This window comes from Ranitomeya variabilis, chromosome 7 (genome assembly GCF_051348905.1).
Source record: "Ranitomeya variabilis isolate aRanVar5 chromosome 7, aRanVar5.hap1, whole genome shotgun sequence".
Taxonomy (NCBI): domain Eukaryota; kingdom Metazoa; phylum Chordata; class Amphibia; order Anura; family Dendrobatidae; genus Ranitomeya; species Ranitomeya variabilis.
In genome coordinates this window covers 170407987-170430814 of record NC_135238.1, presented here as the reverse complement: position 1 = coordinate 170430814, position 22828 = coordinate 170407987, and the positions used below count along the sequence as shown (strand labels likewise).

General features: G+C 46.4%; 1 protein-coding gene across 2 annotated transcripts in view; it reads right to left on the bottom strand.

Moving 5' to 3' along the window:
• The window catches only part of SPAG16 (sperm associated antigen 16), a 1378074-nt gene that overhangs the window by 595563 nt on the left and 759683 nt on the right, over positions 1 to 22828 (bottom strand). For both annotated transcript variants that reach the window (XM_077272256.1, XM_077272257.1), the window contains exon 12: positions 5984 to 6169. In XM_077272256.1, the coding sequence (XP_077128371.1) occupies positions 5984 to 6169 (186 nt within the window). The remainder of the gene's footprint in view (positions 1 to 5983; positions 6170 to 22828) is intronic.

The window sequence follows — 22828 nt, the reverse complement described above, 5'->3', positions numbered from 1 at the left end:
GCTAGGGTTGGGATTAGGGTTAGGGGTGTGGTTGGGATTAGGGTTGTGGTTGGGATTATGGTTAGGGGCATGTTCAGATTAGGGGTGTGGTTAGGGTTATGGTTAGAGTTGGGATTAGGGATAGAGGTATGTTTGGGGTAGGGTTTCAGTTAGAATTGGAGGTTTCCACTGTTTAGGCACATCAAGGGCTCTTCAAACGTGACATGGCGTCCGATCTCAATTCCAGCCAATTTTGCATTGAAAAAGTAAAACAGTGCTCCTTCCCTTCCGAGCTCTCCTGTGCGCCCAAACAGGGGTTTACCCCAATATATGGGGTATCAGCGTACTAAGGACAAATTGGACAACAACTTTTGGGGTCCAATTTCTCTTGTTATCCTTGGGAAAATAAAAATTTGGAGGGCTAAAAAAAACATTTTTGTGGGAAAAAATGATTTTTTATTTTCACGGCTTTGCGTTATAAACATATGGGGTATCAGCGTACTCAGGACAAATTGGACAACAACATTTAGGGTCCAGTTTCTCCTGTCACCCTCAGGAAAATACAAAACGGGGCTAAAAAATAATTTTTATGAAAAAAAAGATTTTTTATTTTCACGGCTCTGCGTTATAAACTGTAGTGAAACACTTAGGGGTTCAAAGTTCTCACCACACATCTAGATAAGTTCCTTGGGGGGTCTAGTTTCCAATATGGGGTCACTTGTGGGGGGTTTCTACTGTTTAGGTACATTAGGGCCTCTGCAGACACAATGTGATGCCTGCAGACCATTCCATCTAAGTCTGCATTCTAAACGGCGCTCCTTCCCTTCCGAGCTCTGTCATGCACCCAAACAGTGGCCCCCCCACATATGGGGTACCAGCGTACTCAGGACAAATTGGACAACTTTTACTGTCCAATTTCTTATGTTACCCTTGGGAAAATACAAAACGGGGGGCTAATAAACAATTTTTGTGAAAAAAAAAATTTTCATTTTCACGGCTCTGCGTTATAAACTGTAGTGAAACACTTGGGGGTTCAAAGTACACATCTAGATAAGTTCTTTAGGGGGTCTACTTTCCAAAATGGTGTAACTTTTGGGGGGTTTCAATGTTTAGGCACATTAGGGGCTCTCCACATGGTGTCCCATCTCAATTCCAGTCAATTTTGCATTGAAAAGTCAAACGGCGCTCCTTCCCTTCCGAGCTCTTCCATGTGCCCAAACAGTGGTTTACCTCCACATATGGGGTATCTGCGTACTCAGCACAAATTGCACAACAACTTTTGTGGTCCAATTTCTTCTCTTGGGAAAATAAAAACTTTTGGTTGAAAAGATCATTTTTGTGAAAAAATATGATTTTTTTATTTTTACGGCTCTGCATTATAGACTTCTGTGAAGCACTTGGTAGGTCAAAGTGCTCACCACACATCTAGATTAGTTCCTTAGGGGGTCTATTTTCCAAAATGGTGTCACATGTGGGGGTTTCAATGTTTAGGCACATTAGGGGCTCTCCAAACGCAACATGGCATCCCATCTCAATTTCAGTCAATTTTGCATTGAAAAGTAAAATGGCGCTCCTTCCCTTCCGAGCTCTGCCATGCGCCCAAACAGTGGTTTACCCCCACATATGGGGTATCGGCGTACTCAGGACAAATTGTACAACAATGTTTGGGGTCCATTTTCTCCTGTTACCCTTGGTGAAATAAAACAAATTGGAGCTGAAATAAATTTTTAGTGAAAAAAGTTAAATGTTCATTTATTTTTTAAACATTCCAAAAATTCCTGTGAAACACCTGAAGGGTTAATAAACTTTTTGAATGTGGTACTGAGCACCTTGAGGGGTGCAGTTTTTAGAATGGTATCACACTTGGTTATTTTCTATCATATAGACCCCTCAAAATGACTTCAAATGTGATGTTGTCCCTAAAAAAAAATGGTGTTGTAAAAATGAGAAATTGCTGGTCAATTTTAACCCTTATAACTCCCTAACAAAAAATAATTTGGTTCCAAAATTGTGCTGATGTAAAGTAGACATGTAGGAAATGTTACTTATTAAGTATTTTGTGTGACATATCTCTGTGATTTAAGGGCATAAAAATTAAAAGTTGGAAAATTGCGAAATTTTCAAAAGTTTTGCCAAATTTCCATTTTTTTTCATAAATAAACGCAGGTAATATCAAAGTAATTTTACCACTATCATGAAGTACAATATGTCACGAGAAAACGTTGTCAGAATCATCAGGATCTGTTGAAGTGTTCCAGAGTTATAACCTCATAAAGGGACAGTTGTCAGAATTGTAAAAATTGGCCATGTCATTAACGTGCAAACCACCCTTGGGGCTTAAGGGGTTAAAGAGAGCCTGTAAGCACAAAATGAGTGTCCAAACTAAGTACAGCACCTTAAAACCTTCTTTATTTTAATATGCTAATGAGGTACTCGGTGCACCCTTGGCATGGCCAATTTGTTTGGTGCATTCCACCTATCTGCTCTACATGTATCTTCATCCTTTCTATTTTAATTGAACGCTTCGGCTCCTCTAAAGTTGCACTGAACCACTTAGTCACTGTCATTTTGTGCTGACAGACTTCCTTTAAAGGGAATCTGTCACCAAGTTTTTGCTACCTCATCGGAGAGCAACATAATGTAAGAAAAGAGACCCTGAATGCAGTGATGTATCACTTAGCTTACTGGGTGCAGCCGTTTTGACACAATCAGAATTTTTAGATGTATCATGTAGCAAAGCTCAGAACGATAACTCGGCCTATACCACAGCTTTCTGTGTCCTTATTGACAATGAGCTGCTCATAGTGGAGGAGTGGAGGAGACGTGGTGGGAGCACTTGGAACAAGGGAGATAGTCCAGACAGTGATAAACCCCTGGTGATAAAACATTCATTGTATGGAAACAGCAGCACACAGCCTAATTAGTGATAAATATGGAATCAGTGTCTCAGCTCCTACATCATGATGTCCTACGAATACATAGCAAAAACATGCTGACAGATTCCGATTAAAGGGAACCTGTCATCTGATTCATGCTGCTCAATCCACGAGTAGCATAAATCAGATCCTGGCTGTAAGATTGTATCCGGGTACATATTTCTCTGAAATACTCAGATGTTTCAGGGAAGATATGGTTTAATGATCCTGTCAGGGAGAATAGCAGGTGATTAGAATAGTCTATTTCTGCATGGCGAGGGACCGGTCAATCACCTCTAGCAGAACTGGGAAAAGCCGGTCTGTGACTGAGCCAGACAAGTCTCGTCTCTAGCCAAATCTTCAAAGTATATTACTGTATCTCTTAATGTTGGAAAATTTTGGAGAAAAATATACCCAGATGCAATCGTACAGCCATGATCAGGGTTTAGGAATCAGGTGACAGGTTCCCTTTAAGTGCATATAAAATACAAAGCAAACACAGTGCTTTTCAGCAATATGGGGTTAAAGATTTTAAAAACAAAGCACAATTGTGAAAATATCTTTTTTTTCCCCCTAAATTCCAGCAATGCACTTTCATTTCCATCGACTATGCTTTGCAAAGACATATGGAAAACGAAACTGCCATTAACAGATCCCCATAAACAAGATGTGATCTAAAGTGATCAGATGGCCAGAGAGATATTGTCAGGTCACTCTGGATCATGTAGTTCGTTAAGACTTGAGTTAGATTTTTCTCTTGTCCTCTTTCGAGTCATCAGAGGTTGCGGCTATGAACGGTTCTATGTTAGTATTCGGCAAGGATAACCTGTTTCTCCATCAATCGTGAAAGGCAGCTTTAAAGTCACGCCACTATATGTATTGGTGAGATGCAGCCCTGGCAAGAAATGGCATATTTGTTGTGAAGGAGCTGTGCGTTATCATACTATGAAATGAGCTCCTTGATGAAATACGACATTCTTTTCAGCTGCTGAGGAGAGAGATTACGCTCGCTAAGGCAGTTATTTAGTGGCTATTTCTTATTTACTGTTTATCACGGCCTGTTGGAAGAGAGACAGTTGCCGGTACGGCAGTGATATGCTGCCGAGCACCTTTGGTATTTTAAAGTTTTATTATGTTTTCTCACAATCTTCCATTTGATGGATGACACTTACAAGCTCCCTTCTGAACGTCTTACTGAGAAGAGGCAAGAGGAGAAAAAGGTCATTGTGGATTTGAGCCATTTTAACCTTTGCTGTCAGAAAGCACGACACAGGCTCGCTACTTGTGATTGAGGCTACGGTTGTGTCATTGGAGGACAAGACCAAGGGATTTCTAATCAATAGCCTCATCGCCCATCAAGGAACAAGGTATAAGTAAGGAATTGTAACTAGAGCTCATATTAAAATAAGTTAGCTCAAAATGAAACTCCACACCAATCATGAAGGCAACGCAACCATGTGAGGTGGTGAAATAAATGGAACCAGGCACAGATCTTTCCTGCGTCCTTAAAAGTGATATCTGGGACTATATCATATTTTTACAAAGTGCTTAAGAACTAACAGGCTAGTTGTTAACTACCTGCCTGTTCTGTCCAGTGCCAAGCGGTCATAGACAGCTCCGTTGACGTCATGTCAACAGAGCAACAGCTTCTGCTCTTCCTCTCTATGTTGAGGGGGCATAACTGCTGACGTCATGCTGATTGACTGCTGGATCCCCTCTGCCTAACTGCAGGATGCTTGCTGTCGATCAGCATGACGCTGGCAAATACGCCCCATCCACAGAGCAGACCCGAAAAGAGGAATAGCTGCTCTGGTGACAATAAGCAGCTGAATCGCCGCCAGGAGCAATCAGGGACCACTCTGTGCTGGTACCAGGTAGAAAAAGAAGGTAGCTAGCAACTACCTACCTGTTTCTTTTTAGAGTCAAAGTAAAATAAAATAAAAATCCAGGACAACCTCTTTAACTTAGTGTACAGTTCTACTGTTTTAGGCTGGGCCTACATGGTGATTTTGGTCATGCCACAGGTCACAGAGCCAAAAATCACTGCATAATGCAAGTAAATAGGGTAGCACTGCAACCAGCAAGGTATGTGACATGACAAGCTTGTCGCAGTCACATACCTTGTGGGTCACAATGCAACCCCAGTCACTTGCAATAAGCTGTGACGTAGCAGCAACATACAGCGAATTTTGACCACACAACCAAAAGTGCAGTGCAGCACATGCCTTAGGGATTCATTCTCAATGTATCAGTAATGGTCGACACCAGTGTCGGACTGGGGTGCCAAAGGGCCCACCAGTAACATTGACTTTGGGATGGCCCACTTTTCACCAGCATACAAATATTATCCTCGTTCACAAATTTACCTATATAATAATAAACTAGTCAGTTTGGTTAATGAATGAGATGCTGCTTTTTCTGTACCAAGTACTGCCCATACAGGAGGATTGAGGGCCCACCGGGGATTGCCCTGTTACCCTATGGGACAGTCCGAGCCTGGTTGACACACTTCACTCAGTGGTGTCAAAGGAATCTGAAACAAGGCTGAAGTATAAATCTTAAGAGCATGTTACACCCTGGGATATTGAGGAGACCTTGATGTACCAACTACTATTGCAACTGTCTTCTTACACTTATTCGCAAGATCACATGGAGTAGTGGAATAAAGTTGGGCGAGACAGAAACATTTTTTTTGGTGCTCCTAAAAAAAAGTCTAAAAAAAATCTAATTTCTTATTGAGCATCAAGATATGAATGCAAAGATGATAATTCTACATTCCATTTTTAGAGAATGTAAAAATGTTTTTAACCAAACACCTGCAGCTAAAGGGAAAGATTCCTATAGCAACATAATAGGAAAGTGAAAATGTGGGCCAACAGATGGAGCTTCTCTCAATAATTGCTACTAAAAATACAGCGCAGCATAGGAAACATTAAAAACGCCATACTTTTGGCATTGAGTATTAAAGACTAGACATTTATAGTATGTGGCATAGGATGCTATTTATATTGTATCCAGTGATGATATTAAAGCTATACAAGGAATGCATATAACAAAAATCAATTTTATAGGCTAAATATTAAATATACCTGTTGAGATCCCATATTTTGCTGTTGTTATCCAGGGAACAAGAAGCCAGGAAATCTCCGCACGTGTGCCAGGAGCAGCCCCAGACTGCATGTGTATGTCCTTCCAATGTCAGGATACATTCTGACTTGGCAAAATCCCATATACGAACTGTGGAATCACCAGAACATGTGGCCAGCTTGGTGCCACTAAATGACAAACAAAATACAGGAGAAAAAGGTCAACATTTAGGACAGAATATGAGACGTATACGCTGACATCATGTGCACATTTTCTATATCTGACAAAATAACATATTCACTACTAGCGATGAGCAGATCTGGCATTTTAATTTGCCAAATTGTTTGGATTTTCCCGAGAAATTCGACTCACGGTGAAGTTATTCTCCGTCAATCGAATATTCCTTACCCCAGAGCATAAGGAACATAATACAAAAAACAACTTATACTCATCTTCCTATTTACCTCTCTGGCCCCTCTGCTCCTGAACCCCAAAAGTCGGGTTCTTGATGCATCTCATCACTACCGCTTAAGCTGAAATCCTGGGTCTCTTCACACTAGGCCAGGGCTTGTGGCTTTTGCAAATGCACACAAATCATCATGGCACATATCAGGCCAATTTGACCATGTGCGCAGATGGGCAAATCTGTACCAGGCATCATCTGAGGTGGAAGTTCCAGCCTAGTATGACGAGGGCTGGGATTTCAGCGCGAGCGACAGTAATAAGAAGATGCGATGAAGACCAGATGGGGATGGGGACAAGCAAACAGCCTGAAAAGGAGAGTGGTAAGTATGGTAAGTAAATATGTGTTGTTGTTTAATTTTTAACCCAATGAAAGTCCTTTATGGTTCACTAAAACGGTGGCCAGCAGACCAATGCTTTGCTAAATACGCGTAGAAGCAAATAGCCAAAATAATCAGCATTTTAGCTAATGCAAATTTTGGTAAAATTCAAGTGGAATCCAATTCCACTCTAAGTTATTTGCTAATTTCTATTAACTATTCTTCTAAACAAAGAATAGAAAGATCTCTCTATTATATGGTTAAACATCTAGTTTTCCAAGAGACTTTACTTGGAAGAAGTGCTATTACTGAGGTATGTTACAGAAAGTTTTTTGGGCCAGTACTTCAAGTTCTAGTACACTGTGTCTCCATATTGCTGATGTCTTTATTAACTCTTATCTATCAGCACAACTTATTTTCTATTCTGCTCACCCCTTCATTAGTTATCTGCAGCCTGATTTCTCTTCTCTCCCTGAGAACATAAATGTTTTACCGTCTCTCCATACTCTGCTTTTGCTTTGTTGTGCACAAACCGTTCCCTGCTGCTATCTCTACCACTGAGAGGAGGGGCAGAGCAGAAACTTGTCAAAACCAGAAACAAAGCTCTGATGGATTTGTGTCAGTATCTGAAGATCAGCCAGATCAATGACACAATTTGTATCAGCAAAATTCAGTGTAAAAGTCTATGTAACCTATAATGTATACTTTTTGAGGTGGGATCGGAGGGCCTGGAAGGCTGTTACGAATCCTTCTAAAGTACACCATCGGCCAGTAAACCATCAATTAAATGCTTCCATATTAAAAAAAAATAGGTTACAAGTGTATACTCTTTTAACTACATGACACAAGATTATATCGATTTCGTAGTATAACAAATTGTATAACACAGTTCAAGAAAGGTTAAGGACAGACACATCTGAATATACAGAAATACTTCCTATGCCAGATCTTACAAGATTCAGAACACAGAGTAATTTATTATACAGATTAGAAAAGAAATTTAGTTTCATTCAAGTGCTAAAGGAAATCAAAATGGCAAAAGCACACCCTTGGTTAAAAAGGCTATCCAGTACTACAAATAATTTTTTTACTGTGGGTCTAAGAAATTATAGGTAACAAGTTGCTAACTACCTGCTGGTTCTGCCCAGCATAGATCTCTGCCTGCGCAGAGTTGTTACTGACGGCTCCTGCTGGCGATCCTGCAGCTTACGCTGATGTCACATAGACAGAGCAGAGGCTTCTCTTCAGCTCTGCTCTGTTGATCGGGCATGACTGCCGATGCCTGCTGATTGACAGCCAGCTCCCCGCTGCTAACTGTGGGAAGTCAGATGCCAATCAGCATGAGGCTGACAGTCACGCCCCATCAACATACTGTAGCAGCCTGGAAGATGAAGAGCTGCTCTGTTGATGTGGAGCAGGTGAATCGCCGACAGGAGCGGTCATTGACTTCTCTGAGCCGGCACTTGACAGAACTAGTTAGCAACTATCTGCTTGTTACTTTTTTTGGCTCAAAGTAAAAAAAAAATAAAAAATAAGCTTTAGATAATCCCTTTAAGTTTGGAGGATTCTATTGGTTCATTTACTATTTTCAGATATTGTGAGATGCAGGGGATCTGGATTTAGTGTCAGTTATAATAGAGTAACAACCAAAGGACAATAAGAATCAAAATATTTGGAGATGTCTGAAACCCTACGGTCCTGGTACAAACTATTCTTTAATTATTCTTTCATATGCTTTTCTTTTAATTAATACTTGCTTTAAGCTAATACTATGAGATGAAAGAGCATATGAAGCAATGTAAAATAAAAAGAAATGAAAGATAAAATTGCCTATCTTCTTGTTGCAAGCAAACTTAATTTCATATTCAACTATTGTTGCTTCTATTTGATGTGTTTTATTACAAAAAGAAACATTGATTCATTTCAGTTACAGTGCAGCAGATGGCCATGGAAGTCAAGCATCTCTGCAACATTTATTTTAGCTGTAATGTGATTGTTCTGCCTCATTGTTTTGGCAAAGCTGAACTGCCCATTAAACGCACAACAGCTCACATGCACATAGGCATCATCACAGGCATCTAGTGCTCCTTCGTATAACAACAAGTCTCAACAATGAGGTTCCTTTCTCAAAGTATTATGTTTTTGAAAAATGTATTGTCAATCATGATGATGATTGTGGCATTTTTTTAATTTTTACAATTGTCAGCGCCAATCAAATGCCACGAATTTATGAAAGATTTAACCGTGATATCATCAGAATGTGAAAAGGTTGAAGTGATTTTCATATCTTAGTAAATGAGGTTATGTTGCTAGGGTATACCATCTGTTGATAACGGAGTCTGTCATGATTCTCAATGGCGAGAGAACATAGCCCAGCATATATGAGAACTAGCTCTTGGAAGATGGAAACTATACTGACCATGAACTAAACCTGCCGCACAACTAGAAGTGGCCGGGTAGCATGCCTACGTTTTTTAACCCTAGATGCCCAGCGCCAGCCGGAGAACTACCTAATCCTAGCAGAGGAAAAGACAGTCCTGGCTCACCTCTAGAGAAATTTTCCCAAAAGGCAGATAGAGGCCCCCACATATATTGGCGGTGATTTTAGATGAAATGACAAACGTAGTATGAAAATAGGTTTAGCAAAATCGAGGTCCGCTTTCTAGATAGCAGGAAGACAGAAAGGACACTTTCATGGTCAGCAGAAAACCCTATCAAAACACCATCCAGAAATTCCTTTAAGACTCTAGCATTAACTCATAACACCAGAGTGGCAATTTCCGATCACAAGAGCTTTCCAGACACAGTAACGAAACAGCAGCTGTGAACAGGAACAAAATGCAAAAACACACAAGGACAAAAGTCCAACTTAGCTGGGAGTTGTCTAGTAGCAGGAACAAGCACAGAAGGCTTCTGATTACATTGTTGACCGGCAAGAAACTGACAGAGGAGCAAGGTTATATAGTGACTCCCACATCCTGATAGGAGCAGGTGAACAGAGGGGATGATGCACACAAGTTCAATTCCACAAGTGGCCACCGGGGGAGCCCAGAATCCAATTTCACAACAGTACCCCCCCCTCAAGGAGGGGGCACCGAACCCTCACCAGAACCACCAGGGCGATCAGGATGAGCCCTATGAAAGGCACAGACAAGATCGGAGGCATGAACATCAGAGGCAGTGACCCAAGAATTATCCTCCTGACCGTATCCCTTCCATTTGACCAGATACTGGAGTCTCCGTCTGGAAACACGAGAGTCTAAGATCTTTTCCACAACGTACTCCAACTCACCCTCAACCAACACCGGAGCAGGAGGCTCAACGGAAGGCACAACCGGTACCTCATACCTGCGCAACAATGACCGATGAAAAACATTATGAATCGAAAAGGATGCAGGGAGGTCCAAACGGAAGGACACAGGGTTAAGAATCTCCAATATCTTGTACGGGCCGATGAACCGAGGCTTAAACTTAGGAGAAGAAACCCTCATAGGGACAAAACGAGAAGACAACCACACCAAGTCCCCAACACAAAGCCGAGGACCAACACGACGACGGCGGTTGGCAAAAAGCTGAGTCTTCTCCTGGGACAACTTCAAATTGTCCACCACCTGCCCCCAAATCTGATGCAACCTCTCCACCACAGCATCCACTCCAGGACAATCCGAAGATTCCACTTGACCGGAGGAAAATCGAGGATGAAACCCCAAATTACAGAAAAACGGGGACACCAAGGTGGCAGAGCTGGCCCGATTATTGAGGGCGAACTCCGCCAAAGGCAAAAAAGCAACCCAATCATCCTGATCCGCAGACACAAAACACCTCAAATATGTCTCCAAGGTCTGATTAGTCCGCTCGGTCTGGCCATTAGTCTGAGGATGGAAAGCAGACGAAAAAGACAAATCTATGCCCATCCTAGCACAGAATGCCCGCCAAAATCTAGACACGAATTGGGTCCCTCTGTCAGAAACGATATTCTCAGGAATACCATGCAAACGAACAACATTTTGAAAAAACAGAGGAACCAACTCGGAAGAAGAAGGCAACTTAGGCAAGGGAACCAGATGGACCATCTTAGAGAAACGGTCACACACCACCCAGATGACAGACATCTTCTGAGAAACAGGCAGATCCGAAATAAAATCCATCGAGATGTGCGTCCAAGGCCTCTTCGGGGTAGGCAAGGGCAACAACAATCCACTAGCCCGAGAACAACAAGGCTTGGCCCGAGCACAAACATCACAAGACTGCACAAAGCCTCGCACATCTCGTGACAGGGAAGGCCACCAGAAGGACCTTGCCACCAAATCCCTGGTACCAAAGATTCCAGGATGACCTGCCAACGCAGAAGAATGAACCTCAGAGATGACTCTACTGGTCCAATCATCAGGAACAAACAGTCTACCAGGTGGGCAACGATCAGGTCTATCCGCCTGAAACTCCTGCAAGGCCCGCCGCAGGTCTGGAGAAACGGCAGACAATATCACTCCATCTTTAAGGATACCTGTGGGCTCAGAATTACCAGGGGAGTCAGGCTCAAAACTCCTAGAAAGGGCATCCGCCTTAACATTCTTAGAACCCGGTAGGTACGACACCACAAAATTAAACCGAGAGAAAAACAACGACCAGCGCGCCTGTCTAGGATTCAGGCGCCTGGCAGACTCAAGGTAAATTAAATTTTTGTGGTCAGTCAATACCACCACCTGATGTCTGGCCCCCTCAAGCCAGTGACGCCACTCCTCAAAAGCCCACTTCATGGCCAAAAGCTCCCGATTCCCAATATCATAATTCCGCTCGGCGGGCGAAAATTTACGGGAAAAAAAAGCACAAGGTCTCATCACGGAGCAGTCGGAACTTCTCTGCGACAACACCGCCCCAGCTCCGATTTCAGAAGCGTCGACCTCAACCTGAAAAGGAAGAGCAACATCAGGCTGACGCAACACTGGGGCGGAAGAAAAGCGGCGCTTGAGCTCCCGAAAGGCCTCCACAGCATCAGGGGACCAATCAGCAACATCAGCACCCTTCTTAGTCAAATCAGTCAATGGTTTTACAACATCAGAAAAACCAGCAATAAATCGACGATAAAAGTTAGCAAAGCCCAAAAATTTCTGAAGACTCTTAAGAGAAGAGGGTTGCGTCCAATCACAAATAGCCTGAACCTTGACAGGATCCATCTCGATGGAAGAGGGGGAAAAAATGTATCCCAAGAAAGAAATCTTTTGAACCCCAAAAACACACTTAGAACCCTTCACACACAAGGAATTAGACCGCAAAACCTGAAAAACCCTCCTGACCTGCTGGACATGAGAGTCCCAGTCATCCGAAAAAATCAGAATATCATCCAGATACACAATCATAAATTTATCCAAATAATCGCGGAAAATGTCATGCATAAAGGACTGGAAGACTGAAGGGGCATTTGAAAGACCAAAAGGCATCACCAAATACTCAAAATGGCCCTCGGGCGTATTAAATGCTGTTTTCCACTCATCCCCCTGCTTGATTCGCACCAAATTATACGCCCCACGGAGATCAATCTTAGAGAACCACTTGGCCCCCTTTATACGAGCAAACAAATCAGTAAGCAGTGGTAACGGATATTGATATTTAACCGTGATTTTATTCAAAAGTCGATAATCAATACACGGCCTCAAAGAGCCGTCTTTCTTAGACACAAAGAAAAAACCGGCTCCTAAGGGAGATGACGAAGGACGAATATGTCCCTTTTCCAAGGACTCCTTTATATATTCTCGCATAGCAGCGTGTTCAGGCACAGACAGATTAAATAAACGACCCTTAGGGTATTTACTACCCGGAATCAAGTCTATGGCACAATCGCACTCCCGGTGCGGAGGTAGTGAACCAACCTTGGGTTCTTCAAAAACGTCACGAAAGTCAGACAAGAATTCAGGAATCTCAGAGGGAATAGATGATGAAATGGAAACCAAAGGTACGTCCCCATGAGTTCCTTTACATCCCCAGCTTAACACAGACATAGCTCTCCAGTCGAGGACTGGGTTATGAGATTGCAGCCATGGCAATCCCAGCACCAAAACATCATGTAGATTATACAGCACCAGAAAGCGAATAACCTCCTGGTGATCCAGATTAACACGCATAGTCACTTGTGTCCAGTATTGTGGTTTATTACTAGCCAATGGGGTGGAGTCAATCCCTTTCAGAGGTATCGGAGCCTCCAGTGGCTCCAAATCATACCCACAGCGTTTGGCAAAGGACCAATCCATAAGACTCAAAGCAGCGCCAGAGTCGACATAGGCGTCCGCGGTAATAGATGACAAAGAACAAATCAGGGTCACAGATAGAATAAACTTAGACTGTAAAGTGCTAATTGAAACAGACTTGTCAGGCTTCTTAGTACGCTTAAAGCATGCTGATATAACATGAGTTGAATCACCACAATAGAAGCACAACCCATTTTTTCGTCTAAAATTCTGCCGCTCGCTTCTGGACAGAATTCTATCACATTGCATATTTTCTGGCGTTTTCTCAGTAGACACCGCCAAATGGTGCACAGGTTTGCGCTCCCGCAGACGCCTATCGATCTGAATAGCCATCGTCATGGACTCATTCAGACTCGCAGGCACAGGGAACCCCACCATAACATCCTTAATGGCATCAGAGAGACCTTCTCTGAAAATCGCCGCCAGGGCGCACTCATTCCACTGAGTAAGCACAGACCATTTGCGGAATTTTTGGCAGTATATTTCAGCTTCATCTTGCCCCTGAGACAAGGACATCAAGGCCTTTTCCGCCTGAAGCTCTAAATGAGGTTCCTCATAAAGCAACCCCAAGGCCAGAAAAAACGCATCCACATTGAGCAACGCAGGATCCCCTGGTGCCAATGCAAAAGCCCAGTCCTGAGGGTCGCCCCGGAGCAAGGAAATTACAATCCTGACCTGCTGTGCAGGGTCTCCGGCAGAGCGAGACTTCAGGGACAAAAACAATTTGCAATTATTTTTAAAATTTTGAAAGTGAGATCTATTCCCCGAGAAGAATTCAGGCAAAGGAATTCTAGGCTCAGACATAGGTGCATGAACAACAAAATCTTGCAAATTTTGTACCTTTGTGGCGAGATTATTCAAACCTGTAGCTACACTCTGAAGATCCATTTGAAACAGGTGAACCCAGAGCCATTCAAGGATTAGAAGGAGAGAAAGAGAGGAAGGCTGCAGTATAGGCAGACTAGCAAGTGATTCAATTAAGAGCACACTCAGAACTAGAGGAAAAAAAAAAAAAATTGTAGCAGACTTCTTTTTTCTCTCCTTTCTCAGCCAGTAATTTAACCCTTTTTTGGGCCGGTCAAACTGTCATGATTCTCAATGGCGAGAGAACATAGCCCAGCATATATGAGAACTAGCTCTTGGAAGATGGAAACTATACTGACCATGAACTAAACCTGCCGCACAACTAGAAGTGGCCGGGTAGCATGCCTACGTTTTTTAACCCTAGATGCCCAGCGCCAGCCGGAGAACTACCTAATCCTAGCAGAGGAAAAGACAGTCCTGGCTCACCTCTAGAGAAATTTTCCCAAAAGGCAGATAGAGGCCCCCACATATATTGGCGGTGATTTTAGATGAAATGACAAACGTAGTATGAAAATAGGTTTAGCAAAATCGAGGTCCGCTTTCTAGATAGCAGGAAGACAGAAAGGACACTTTCATGGTCAGCAGAAAACCCTATCAAAACACCATCCAGAAATTCCTTTAAGACTCTAGCATTAACTCATAACACCAGAGTGGCAATTTCCGATCACAAGAGCTTTCCAGACACAGTAACGAAACAGCAGCTGTGAACAGGAACAAAATGCAAAAACACACAAGGACAAAAGTCCAACTTAGCTGGGAGTTGTCTAGTAGCAGGAACAAGCACAGAAGGCTTCTGATTACATTGTTGACCGGCAAGAAACTGACAGAGGAGCAAGGTTATATAGCGACTCCCACATCCTGATAGGAGCAGGTGAACAGAGGGGATGATGCACACAAGTTCAATTCCACAAGTGGCCACCGGGGGAGCCCAGAATCCAATTTCACAACAGGAGTCTAATCGCCATGAGCCCACAACATGTTTGGGGGTTGTTGTGTGTTGTGCCATGTGAAGGGTGAGAATCTGCTGCCGAGCCCAGATCCTGGTACCAGGGTATGGACTTTATAAGACAGGGGATCATTGGTATGTACTACTGCCACTCACTTTAGATAACCTGCTGGATTAGAGGAACTATTCTAAGGACCAGTGTCTCCAGTGTCGGACTGGTGTGCCAAGGGCCCACCAGTAACACTGACTTTGGGAGCCCACCAGTAACACTGACTTTGGAGGCCCACCTGCATACAAATATTATACTACCCTCGTTCACGAATTTACCTATATCTCTATATAATAATAAACTGGGTAGTTTGATTAATGAATGATGAGGAGCTGCTTTCTTTCTATACAGAATCAATTGAATTATGCCAAGTACTGCCCATACAGTGGGATTGGGGGTCCAGATCTGCACAGGGGCCCACCGGGGGATTCCCCTGTTACCCTAAGGGCCAGTCCGTGCCTGAGTGTCTCATCTTCTTTGACATTGGATAACTGGGTGGCACCAGATTGGTTCCTGTTGCTGTATTATTGACTCTGGGGAATGATTTGTTGTTTGGCGGATAGTGTTGAGCGATACTTTCCGATATCGGAAAGTATCGGTATCGGAAAGTATCGGCCGATACCGTCAAAATATCGGATCCAATCCGATACCGATACCCGATCCCAATGCAAGTCAATGGGACGAAAATATCGGAATTAAAATAAACCCTTTATAAACTTGTAGGTTCATTCTACATGAAGGAAAACAACTAAGAATAATGTAGGATGTATTGGGGGACGTGGCGGAGATATTAAAGGGACAGAGGTTTAGCCCAATGTAATAGAATAGCAGGATTTTTAATTTTTTTTTATGAAGTTCGGCGTTAGAAAGAATTTGACTATGTTATTTTTTTTTTTTTTTATGTCAGATATTGATGTTTCACTACTTCCACGCCCTTCACCTTCTTTTTTACTTCTCCCACGCTTTCTTCTTAATTATCCTCATCATCAGCTTCTTTGACATCAACTTCTTCACCTTATTCATCTTCTTCTTCATCTTCTACCTATTATTTTTTGGGTTACATTGTTCATATTCTTTTTATTTTACTATTATCTTCATCATATTCAACTTCTTCATCATATTCTTATTTGTGACAGGCATTCCCGTAGTTGTTATCTATAAAAGTTTGAAGATTACACCTTCCGTTCTGCCTGTCACAAACCAGTTACATTTGTCCGCGTTCAGTTTGGCCTGCAGCATCAGGCTTTATCCAGGGGCACCACGAGGAGGAACGGACTCACCCCCATACACTGCTTAGTCTTCTTCTGCTTATAATTTACATAATATTTTTTTGCTCTGATATTTTGTGTTATGCTTAATGTCCTTCTGCTCTTTGTTCTGCAGCCTCTTGTTCTTCTGCTTCTCGGTCTTCCAGGTCGTCGTCGTCTCCAGGGTCGTCGTCTCCGGGGTCGTCGTCATCGGGGTGGTCTCCGGGGTCGTCGTCATCGGGGTGGTCTTCAGGGTCATCGTCTCCAGGGTCGTCGTCATCACGGTGGTTGTCGTCTCTGGTGTCGTCGTCATCTTAGGGGTGTTCTTCCGGGTCATCGTGTTTAGTCTCTTGAACTTGGAAATGTAGCAGAAGGTACAAGAAGGCTGAGAAAATGCCGAGAACCAGCTGATGGAACTGGAACTCGGATGGCTACCCGAAGGTCCAAGAGCCAATGGAACTACCGAGGACCAGCTGACGTTACTGGAACCCGGTTACTAAGCAGGAGGTACCCGTGCCTGAAAGCACTACCAAGGACCACCTGACGTTGGTGGAACTCGGATACCCAGAGGGAGGCACCTAAGCCAAAGGCTCTGCCCGGAACCAGCTGACGGTACTGGAACCAGGATGGGGAGCAGAAGGTACAAGAGCAAAAGACACTGCCGAGAACCAGCTGACGGTGCTGGAACCCGGATGGGTAGCCGAAGGTCCAAGAGCCAATGGAACTACCGAGGACCAGCTGACGTTACTGGAACCCGGTTACTAAGCAGGAGGTACCCGTGCCTGAAAGCACTACCAAGGACCACCTGACGTTGGTGGAACTCGGATACCCAGAGGGAGGCACCTAAGCCAAAGGCTCTGCCCGGAACCAGCTGACGGTACTGGAACCAGGATGTGGAGCAGAAGGTACAAGAGCAAGTGTCTGCGTGGCTTTTGCAGGACACGTTGCCGGCTGCACAGCAGGGGAACAGCTGGCGGTGCTGGACCCCACTGACACATTGGCGAGGTGTTTGGCTCTGTGCAGCCAGCACTTCCGGACAGCAACGAGCGGTGTTGTAGCCCGGGCTCTGCAGGGGGAGCAGAGTGTAGGCCGAAGCCTACTTGAACCAATTTCAAAGGTAACCTTTAACCCCCCCTCAGGGGTTAGAAAGTAGAAGAGCCACAGCTTATGCAGCAGTAGTGCTGCACAAGTCAAAGGTTGATCTTTTAATTTCGCTCCTTGCACACGCTGAATGAAACACGTATAACATTTAGCCCTTTATACAGTCAAACTGTGTTGGAGGCGCGAGTTCCCTTTGTAATGAGACGCAGCACAGATGTCAAGAATCCCACCTTGGTGCTGGGTGCAGCCTCCCGAGCGTTGTTATTTGCTGTACAGGAGTCTGCGCTGTCGTGTTATCCCCTGGCCTAGCGCCGTTAGCGCTGCCCATCTTCTGACCTCATTTAATGTTGGCCGGTGCGGTTCGCGATGCCCATGAATCACAGCCCCGCAGTGTATTGACATAGTTTAAACACTGCGGGGCTGGGATTCATGGCCTGGCGCAGTACATATGTTCGCCTCTCGCTTGGGTTCTTACACCTGCTTCAGACTATGTGGCGTCAGCTGATCCCTTATCGCATGCCACGGCCATGAAGCCGCACAGTCCGAAGAAGGCGGAAGGAGAGGAGGGACAGGCGAACTGATGCACTGATCCTGCCCATCAATCACACCCTCGCAGTCCCAATAAATAAGACACCGAGGGGCGTTGTGTGGGTCAGGGCGGCCGCAGAGGCGCAGGCAGCCAAACAATGATGCCAGAAGACGGGCAGCGCTACCAAGGGGGTTGCAGCGTGTCATTACAAAGGAAAGTCACACCACCGGGACGGTTAAATGGTCACACAGAGGACACATTGCAGACGTGTTTTCAGTTCCACATGTGCGAGGAGAATACGTTTCTGAGCCACCTTGCACACATGCAGCATTACCGCTGTACAAGGTGGCTGGATAACGTAAAAACGCCTGGGGGAGGGGGGACAGGTTCCCTTCAATTTCAGTTCTTGTGTCTGCGTGGCTTTTGCAGGACACGTTGCCGGCTGCACAGCAGGGGAACAGCTGGCGGTGCTGGACCCCACTGACACATTGGCTGGTGTTTTTCTCTGTGCAGCTAGCACATCTGGGCAAAAACTGGCGGTGTGTTAGAGCCCAGGGACAGCAGGAGGAGGAGCAGGAGGAGGAGGAGCAGGGGGAGGGGAGTGTAGGCCGAAGCCTGAACAGGCGGCAGCTTTGGGTGTGTTGTGTCTGCGTGGCTTTTGCAGGACACGTTGCCGGCTACACAGCAGGGGAACAGCTGGCGGTGCTGGACCCCACTGACACATTGGCGAGGTGTTTGGCTCTGTGCAGCCAGCACTTCCGGACAGCAACTAGCGTTGTTGGAGCCCGGGCTCTGCAGGTGGAGCAGAGTGTAGGCCGAAGCCTAATTGAACCGATTTCAAAAGTCACCTTTAACCCCCCCTCAGGGGTTACAAAGTAGAAGAGCCACAGCTTATGCAGCAGCAGTGCTGCGCAAGTCAAAGGTTGCTCTTGTAATTTTTCTCCTTGCACACGCTGAATGGAACACGTATAACATTTAGCCCTTTATACAGTCAAACTGTGTAATGGAGGCGAGAGTTCCCTTTGTAATGAGACGCAGCACAGGTGTCAAGAATCCCACCTTGGTGCTGGGTGCAGCCTCCCGAGCGTTGTTATTTGCTGTACAGGAGTCTGCGCTGTCGTGTTATCCCCTGGCCTAGCGCCGTTAGCGCTGCCCATCTTCTGGCATCATGTAATGTCGGCCGGTGCGGTTCGCGATGACCATGAATCCCAGCCCCGCAGTGTCTTAACATTGTTAAAACACTGCGGGGCTGGGATTCAGGGCCTGGCGCAGCACATATGTTCGCCTCTCACACTCGGGTCCTTACACCCGCTTCAGACTGTGCGGCGTCATCTGATCCCTTATCGCATGCCACGGCCATGAAGCCGCACAGTCCGAAGAAGGCGGAAGGAGAGGAGGGACAGGCGAACTGATGCACTGATCCTGCCCATCAATCACACCCTCGCAGTCCCAATAAATAAGACACCGAGGGGCGTTGTGTGGGTCAGGGCGGCCGCAGAGGCGCAGGCAGCCAAACAATGATGCCAGAAGACGGGCAGCGCTACCAAGGGGGTTGCAGCGTGTCATTACAAAGGAAAGTCACACCACCGGGACGGTTAAATGGTCACACAGAGGACACATTGCAGACGTGTTTTCAGTTCCACATGTGCGAGGAGAATACGTTTCTGAGCCACCTTGCACACATGCAGCATTACCGCTGTACAAGGTGGCTGGATAACGTAAAAACGCCTGGGGGAGGGGGGACAGGTTCCCTTCAATTTCAGTTCTTGTGTCTGCGTGGCTTTTGCAGGACACGTTGCCGGCTGCACAGCAGGGGAACAGCTGGCGGTGCTGGACCCCACTGACACATTGGCTGGTGTTTTTCTCTGTGCAGCTAGCACATCTGGGCAAAAACTGGCGGTGTGTTAGAGCCCAGGGACAGCAGGAGGAGGAGCAGGAGGAGGAGGAGCAGGGGGAGGGGAGTGTAGGCCGAAGCCTGCACAGGCGGCAGCTTTGGGTGTGTTGTGTCTGCGTGGCTTTTGCAGGACACGTTGCCGGCTACACAGCAGGGGAACAGCTGGCGGTGCTGGACCCCACTGACACATTGGCGAGGTGTTTGGCTCTGTGCAGCCAGCACTTCCGGACAGCAACTAGCGTTGTTGGAGCCCGGGCTCTGCAGGTGGAGCAGAGTGTAGGCCGAAGCCTAATTGAACCGATTTCAAAAGTCACCTTTAACCCCCCCTCAGGGGTTACAAAGTAGAAGAGCCACAGCTTATGCAGCAGCAGTGCTGCGCAAGTCAAAGGTTGCTCTTGTAATTTTTCTCCTTGCACACGCTGAATGGAACACGTATAACATTTAGCCCTTTATACAGTCAAACTGTGTAATGGAGGCGAGAGTTCCCTTTGTAATGAGACGCAGCACAGGTGTCAAGAATCCCACCTTGGTGCTGGGTGCAGCCTCCCGAGCGTTGTTATTTGCTGTACAGGAGTCTGCGCTGTCGTGTTATCCCCTGGCCTAGCGCCGTTAGCGCTGCCCATCTTCTGGCATCATGTAATGTCGGCCGGTGCGGTTCGCGATGACCATGAATCCCAGCCCCGCAGTGTCTTAACATTGTTAAAACACTGCGGGGCTGGGATTCAGGGCCTGGCGCAGCACATATGTTCGCCTCTCACACTCGGGTCCTTACACCCGCTTCAGACTGTGCGGCGTCATCTGATCCCTTATCGCATGCCACGGCCATGAAGCCGCACAGTCCGAAGAAGGCGGAAGGAGAGGAGGGACAGGCGAACTGATGCACTGATCCTGCCCATCAATCACACCCTCGCAGTCCCAATAAATAAGACACCGAGGGGCGTTGTGTGGGTCAGGGCGGCCGCAGAGGCGCAGGCAGCCAAACAATGATGCCAGAAGACGGGCAGCGCTACCAAGGGGGTTGCAGCGTGTCATTACAAAGGAAAGTCACACCACCGGGACGGTTAAATGGTCACACAGAGGACACATTGCAGACGTGTTTTCAGTTCCACATGTGCGAGGAGAATACGTTTCTGAGCCACCTTGCACACATGCAGCATTACCGCTGTACAAGGTGGCTGGATAACGTAAAAACGCCTGGGGGAGGGGGGACAGGTTCCCTTCAATTTCAGTTCTTGTGTCTGCGTGGCTTTTGCAGGACACGTTGCCGGCTGCACAGCAGGGGAACAGCTGGCGGTGCTGGACCCCACTGACACATTGGCTGGTGTTTTTCTCTGTGCAGCTAGCACATCTGGGCAAAAACTGGCGGTGTGTTAGAGCCCAGGGACAGCAGGAGGAGGAGCAGGAGGAGGAGGAGCAGGGGGAGGGGAGTGTAGGCCGAAGCCTGCACAGGCGGCAGCTTTGGGTGTGTTGTGTCTGCGTGGCTTTTGCAGGACACGTTGCCGGCTACACAGCAGGGGAACAGCTGGCGGTGCTGGACCCCACTGACACATTGGCGAGGTGTTTGGCTCTGTGCAGCCAGCACTTCCGGACAGCAACTAGCGTTGTTGGAGCCCGGGCTCTGCAGGTGGAGCAGAGTGTAGGCCGAAGCCTAATTGAACCGATTTCAAAAGTCACCTTTAACCCCCCCTCAGGGGTTACAAAGTAGAAGAGCCACAGCTTATGCAGCAGCAGTGCTGCGCAAGTCAAAGGTTGCTCTTGTAATTTTTCTCCTTGCACACGCTGAATGGAACACGTATAACATTTAGCCCTTTATACAGTCAAACTGTGTAATGGAGGCGAGAGTTCCCTTTGTAATGAGACGCAGCACAGGTGTCAAGAATCCCACCTTGGTGCTGGGTGCAGCCTCCCGAGCGTTGTTATTTGCTGTACAGGAGTCTGCGCTGTCGTGTTATCCCCTGGCCTAGCGCCGTTAGCGCTGCCCATCTTCTGGCATCATGTAATGTCGGCCGGTGCGGTTCGCGATGACCATGAATCCCAGCCCCGCAGTGTCTTAACATTGTTAAAACACTGCGGGGCTGGGATTCAGGGCCTGGCGCAGCACATATGTTCGCCTCTCACACTCGGGTCCTTACACCCGCTTCAGACTGTGCGGCGTCATCTGATCCCTTATCGCATGCCACGGCCATGAAGCCGCACAGTCCGAAGAAGGCGGAAGGAGAGGAGGGACAGGCGAACTGATGCACTGATCCTGCCCATCAATCACACCCTCGCAGTCCCAATAAATAAGACACCGAGGGGCGTTGTGTGGGTCAGGGCGGCCGCAGAGGCGCAGGCAGCCAAACAATGATGCCAGAAGACGGGCAGCGCTACCAAGGGGGTTGCAGCGTGTCATTACAAAGGAAAGTCACACCACCGGGACGGTTAAATGGTCACACAGAGGACACATTGCAGACGTGTTTTCAGTTCCACATGTGCGAGGAGAATACGTTTCTGAGCCACCTTGCACACATGCAGCATTACCGCTGTACAAGGTGGCTGGATAACGTAAAAACGCCTGGGGGAGGGGGGACAGGTTCCCTTCAATTTCAGTTCTTGTGTCTGCGTGGCTTTTGCAGGACACGTTGCCGGCTGCACAGCAGGGGAACAGCTGGCGGTGCTGGACCCCACTGACACATTGGCTGGTGTTTTTCTCTGTGCAGCTAGCACATCTGGGCAAAAACTGGCGGTGTGTTAGAGCCCAGGGACAGCAGGAGGAGGAGCAGGAGGAGGAGGAGCAGGGGGAGGGGAGTGTAGGCCGAAGCCTGCACAGGCGGCAGCTTTGGGTGTGTTGTGTCTGCGTGGCTTTTGCAGGACACGTTGCCGGCTACACAGCAGGGGAACAGCTGGCGGTGCTGGACCCCACTGACACATTGGCGAGGTGTTTGGCTCTGTGCAGCCAGCACTTCCGGACAGCAACTAGCGTTGTTGGAGCCCGGGCTCTGCAGGTGGAGCAGAGTGTAGGCCGAAGCCTAATTGAACCGATTTCAAAAGTCACCTTTAACCCCCCCTCAGGGGTTACAAAGTAGAAGAGCCACAGCTTATGCAGCAGCAGTGCTGCGCAAGTCAAAGGTTGCTCTTGTAATTTTTCTCCTTGCACACGCTGAATGGAACACGTATAACATTTAGCCCTTTATACAGTCAAACTGTGTAATGG